General features: G+C 35.2%; 1 protein-coding gene across 1 annotated transcript in view; it reads right to left on the bottom strand.

Annotated features, from left to right (window-relative positions):
* Positions 1-243: 243 nt before the first annotated feature.
* The window catches only part of Fen1 (flap endonuclease 1), a 66,707-nt gene continuing 60,950 nt past the window's right edge, over positions 244-6,000 (bottom strand). Inside the window, exons 7-8 of the mRNA XM_068393492.1 lie at positions 3,666-3,854; positions 244-1,184 (exon numbers count right to left, since the gene is read on the bottom strand). Of these exons, the coding sequence (XP_068249593.1) occupies positions 1,116-1,184; positions 3,666-3,854 (258 nt within the window). The 3' untranslated portion in view covers positions 244-1,115. The remainder of the gene's footprint in view (positions 1,185-3,665; positions 3,855-6,000) is intronic.

Genomic DNA, 6,000 nt, shown 5'->3' with positions numbered 1-6,000 from the left:
CAAGGTCATAATATAGGGTAAGTAAAAAATCCTCTAACAGTTGTAATAGTTTATTTGCTTCATTCAGAAACACTTTCCATCATGGCGATATTTAGGTAATGGATTTAATTTCATTAAAAGCAAAATATTCTCCTAAAACCATTTCTTTGATAATTGATTATATGTATATATTTGTATCTATGAATGAGTCAATAAAGCTAAAATAATATCTCACTAGGATTTTAATAAAAAATATTGCCAATAAATAATTTTTGTTTTAATGTAAGAAAAGTATCCATGATATAAAAGTATGGTAAAAAATGTTCACAATTGCCATAAATATAAAATAATTTATAGAAAAATAAATGAAAAGGAATGTATATCGAGCAAGATTTTTTAATACAAGTCGATACTTTTTAAAGACTTGCTTGCATATCTTATTTTGTTACAAATTGTAATTTATTTTTCTTGCATGTTATTTTAATGGGATTACACAAGATAAAAATTTATTAGCTTGTGACTACATAAATTACACAATGATGAACACAATACAATCACCAGGATGAAGTGATTAATAATATTTTGTTACCAAACCAAAAGTGCAATAAGAACTAACAAGATTCTATTACAAAATGAAAAGTGTAATTTGAACAAAAAGCTAAAGCCGAGTGAAAATTTTCCAATTATATACTAGTCCAAAATCTATAATATTCTACAGATTTTTACACTAATGGACCAATTTACCTTCCTGGTATTGTTATATAAATAATTAGTACTGTAAATAAATTCCTTAATTACAGTGAGATTCGACCATTTACTTTAAAATTTACCCGAATTACCTCAAAAATGTCTATCTCCTACCAGTATAGAAAAAAGAAAAAAAAAAGTTCACCTGAGGAAATCAGCCCAAATATTCAGTCTTTCGTCGTATTAAAGTCGAAGTTTGTAGAAAAAAAAAAAAATTCTAGAATATTTTGTTATATTACACTATAGAAAAGATAATTAATTTTAATTAAATACCTTTTCTATTTTATGATTTACATTACATTTGTACATTCAAAAACTGAATATAATAGCCTTAAACCCCTACCATACTAAAAGTTCTTCTGATGTTCCCTCGTTGAATAAGCTTTAATTTACTTTCCCCTCTTGAAGCCACCACCACCTCGCTTAGCTTTCTTACCAGCTGCTGGTTTTTCTGTAGACTGAAACCAAGAAAAAAAATTAATTAAGATTCATTAAGAGAAAGTGCATTAGATTGAAAAAAAAATGACGGGTACCTTTAAATTAAGAAATGGCAGGTAAAACCAGAACATATTTCATCAAATTAAAATCTACTACACAATACATTTTAAGCCATTATTGTAAAGGTACTAGATACAGTAATGGCTTGGGTTAGGCCTATATGAGATGACACTGGATCCAAGAAAGTCATTCAGCACTATTCAACACTCGGGTGTAACAGGAAAAAAAAACTGCACAGTTGCACCAAGATGTAAATGGTTGGACAGTAAAGTTGAAGAAATTAAGCTGGAACAAGGGTAAAGTACAGTACTGTTTAAGGCTTAAAAAGTGTCTAAAGGCATGGTAATGGTAGTATGGTGACTCGAAGCTGGTATATCAAAACAAGAAATGAGAAGAATCATGATTGCCAAGAATACCTTAAAAAACATGAAAAGTCTGACAAATAATACAATTGGTGCGCAACCAAGAATTACAGCTTAAAGAACATGTGTGGTCCACTCTTATGTATGGATCAGAGCGCTAAGAAACAAGCTAAATGCAGCAGCGATGTGGTTTTACAGGAGGATACTCAGAATATCTTGGGGAGTCAGAGTAGCAAATGAGGAGGTAATGGAGAGACTTGGAGTGCAGAAAGCAATCTGCATCTTTTCCCACTTTTATGTGGGGTCGATGTCTCTGGCCAGTGCTCTTCATCTACCTGTACCACACTTCATCACCGGTTAATCTCTTTGATCGAAGCTCATCCTTGATACAGACCATCCACCTTTGCTTTGGTCTCCCTCTCATTCTCGTTCCCTGTACCTCCATTTCCATCACTCTCCTCCCAATATACTGTTCATCTCTTCTCATGACATCAACATACCACCTCAGTCTACTTTCTTGGATCTTATCTGATATTTCTCTAACTCCTGGCTTCTTCTTCTTCTTTGTCTGCATCTTTTCCCACTTTTATGTGAGGTGGGGTCAATGTTTCTGGCCAGCGCTCTCCATCGACCTCTGTCCCACACTTCATCACCGGTTAATCCCTTTGATAGAAGATCATCCTTGATACATGTGTGTGGTCCACTCTTATGTATAGGTCAGAGAGCTAAGAAACAAGCTAAATGCAGCAGAGATGTGGTTTTACTGGAGGATACTCAGAATATCTTAGGAAAATAGACAACTAGGGTAAGTTTTGTTGAGCACATCATAAGTGGATTGAGAGACTCCAGAGAGCAATGGTAAAGAAACTAGACAACTATGGTAAGTTTTGTTGAGCACATCATAAGAGAATTGAGAGACTTCAGAGAGCAATGGTAAAGAAAATACACAAATACGGTAAGTTTTGCTGAGCACATCATAAGAGGATTGAGACTCCAGAGAGCAATGGTAAAGAAAATAGAAAACTAAGGTAAGTTTTGTTGAGCACATCATAAGAGGATCAAGAGACTTCAGAGAACATTGGTAAAGAAGAGGGACAACTACGGGAAGTTTTATTGGGCACATCATAAGAGGATCAACAGACTTCTGAGAGCAATGGTAAAGAAAAGAGACAACTACGGTAAGTTTTGTTGGGCACATCATAAGAGGATCGAAAGACTTCTGAGAGCAATGGTAAAGAAAAGAGACAACTACGGTAAGTTTTGTTGGGCACATCATAAGAGGATCAAGAGACTTCTGAGAGCAATGGTAAAGAAAATAGACAACTAAAGCAAGTTTTGTTGGGCACATCATAAGAGGATCAAGAGACTCCAGAGAGCAACTGTAAAGTAAATAGACAACTATGGTAAGTTTTGTTGGGCACATCATAGGAGGATTGAGAGGGAGGCACAATAAAAAGTACATAGACAAGTTTTAGTGTTATGATGGGCGGGGAGGGTAATTATGCACCAAATCAAGTGATACAAATTACTAGAGACAGGGAAAGGTGAAGTCGACTTACCGCCAACGTCAAGGACACTACCTCAGTGAGTGAATAATACTCTTTGGTAAATTAGACTACAGCATACTGCATGAGGTACTCGGGCAGTAGTACCCCTTACAGGTTTTCCACTTACATGGATTTCTCAAGAAATTCTAGCGTCATAAGAATTCATAGAAACAATTATACATTAAATGGAATTTTAATATAATGCTTATGATTTATCAAAGAAATAAGTTAAGATTCATTAATACACCTGGACAAATGTATTGTTCTCTTCATTCTACTTTTCATTTGTTCATTTAGGTCTAAAAACTTAGCACAGCTCATTAACTTTAACCTTTCAGCAAATTTCAACTACTGTTTAAGAAAGCTCTTTGAATCTAGCATTGTAACTGTGCTCTCAACAAACCAAACTATGAAAATTTTTCATTAAACCTCAAATATAAAGATTTAATCTCCATTTTTGACTTGGCACATTAACTGCATACTATGTAGACTAATTTTCCTATGAAGATGAAACACTTGCATCTTTTCCTACCTTTCGCTTATTATCACTGTTGACTGGAGAGGGAAGAATCTTGAAGAATGAATCCAAACGACCCTGAGTCGTGGTATTTCGAGCTTTTGCTAGTTTCTTAGCTCCATTTCGTATTCTATCTTCAGAGAAACCTTTTTCTTCGCACATGTATTTTACAAGTCCTTCTTCATCTGGTTCAGTCCACTTCAACTGTATAAATAAATGAGACAATTATGAAAATCTCTGTATGCATAAAGAAAAAAAAATTGAGAGAAGTCAAAGACAAATTTAGTTTAAAGCACAGTGTGGTTTGTTTCCAGAAAGTGTAAGCAACACCTTAGTCTAGTATACCCTCAGCAATCTAGCACATAGGGATACATCTACCCAGAGGAGCTTAATTGCCAGATGTAGTGAAAGTAGCTTGGTTAAGGTAAGCTTACACACACAAACAATCATATTCTATGATAAGTCATGCTGTCTTTGTTAATAAAAAAAAAAAATACCTTCAAGTATGTTGGCCTTTTAATAATTCTTATAACAAAAAGATATTTCTTTAAAGCAATTTATATTCTTTTTAACTATACAAAATTTGAGTCCTTTAATAGGAATATGATTTCATAAAAGTGGGAGTTGAAAATTTATAACAAGGTGGTGGTGGTGGTAGCTTGCAGGAGGATGGCACGTACCGCCCCGACATCAGGACACTGTGAGTAGCCACTCTGACCCAGGACGTAGGAGTTACGTGGTTAAAGGCAGGAAGTGCACCTTAAAAGAAGTCAGGTTTTTATAGTTGGGAAAAAATACAAATTATTTTTAAAATTTGTGATTTATTCCTACATGAACACAAACTCTCCGTAGTTTAATAGAAGAGAGGAAGTTCCCAGAACAAAACTGGCAGGTTTACATTCCTGGGAAATGTCAAAGCACTTTGGTCCAGTAAAGGGGGAACGTGATGATACTCTCCTACCGACATGAGCATGAGAATGTGCCCAGTGTTAGGCTATTGATATCACTACCAGCAACTGGTGTATGGTAACAGAAAAACCTATATACTGTACATGAGACATATGTTGTTGGAATGTATGAGCATTTATAAGAAATGGTTTGTATACATTAGCCCATCCTCCCCTTGTCTGGGAGGATGGGGAGATACTTCAAAACAAAACTTAAGAAAAATTTCTAAATCATGCAGTTCACCTACATATAGCATCCAGTCCAACAAGTAACAGAGCGACTGATACACTCCAAGGGAGGGAAGAAACAATTGGTAAAAAGGGCCAGTCGATCTTAGCTCGTCTGCTTTCAAAGGCGAGATGTTTCTGGTCCCGTGAAGGGGATAGGTTCATTACTAGATCTGTTAGGCAGCTACCACCAGGCCATGACTAAAGGTATCTTGGGACCTAAGAGTATACTACAGTAGGTAGTGGGTAGCAAAGTTATCTGTTATTACCAGCCTCCTGTTTTCAAAACCTATACCATTAAAAGGTTCGTCCAGAGTTAGGATACATCGGATATGTCCAACTACATGCTTTCTAATCTTAGAAGGTCCTTTGTCTTGCTCGCAAGAAAAATACGTCTTGATTGTAGTACAAAGCCAAAAAGAAACAAGAATTCTTAGATCTCTTTACTTATTGTAATAAGTGTCATAGTGTACTCCCAAGAGAGGGAGGTAAGCCATCTTGATCCTCACTAGTTGCTTCTAATAGAAAAGATGAAGGATTCAAAGTTGTGAATGGCTGAGCTCGGGTCACAAACTCCTCAACCAAGGTGAGGGAGACCTTCTTTCAGAATGGCTTGGGATACAAGGAAAGCCATGCTGTTCTACTTGCTTCGCCAAGGCTAAAAAAGGACAGTCTTAAGGGTTAATCTGCTGCATATCTTAAAGGTTCATGTAGGAATAATTTTTACTTTTATGGTTAAAAAAAAGAAAAAACAAAAAAAAACAAAAAAAAACAACGACTAGACTAGACCACTAATTCATGTACAACAAACTTAGTTTAGGGTAGGCAGGCAAAGTAGCATAAATTATTTGGGTTTTTAAAAAAATTGAGTCGTCACTAACTGAGATAGTCACCTTCAATTTGGACAGTCCATCTACTTTATGCTACTTTATTGGCATTCTTATTTCTTTAAATGACCACATGCACAGGGTTTTGACATATTTCAACATTTAAGGTAGCTTCATATAATTCTTATAATGCTAATTTAATCTACAGTACAAAATTTATGTGCAGAATATTCTTTCTCAGTCCTGCTATAAAAACAGGATTGTCTGGTAAAGCAAGTTTTATTTTCAGGCAATATGGCAACAACCATTACATCTAATAAGAGATTTGTTATCAACAGTATAAATCAC

This window comes from Palaemon carinicauda, chromosome 19 (assembly GCF_036898095.1).
Source record: "Palaemon carinicauda isolate YSFRI2023 chromosome 19, ASM3689809v2, whole genome shotgun sequence".
In the NCBI taxonomy this organism is placed as follows: Eukaryota; Metazoa; Arthropoda; class Malacostraca; order Decapoda; family Palaemonidae; genus Palaemon; species Palaemon carinicauda.
Note: the sequence above shows the minus strand (reverse complement) of the source record. Positions and strands in the feature narration are given on the sequence as shown.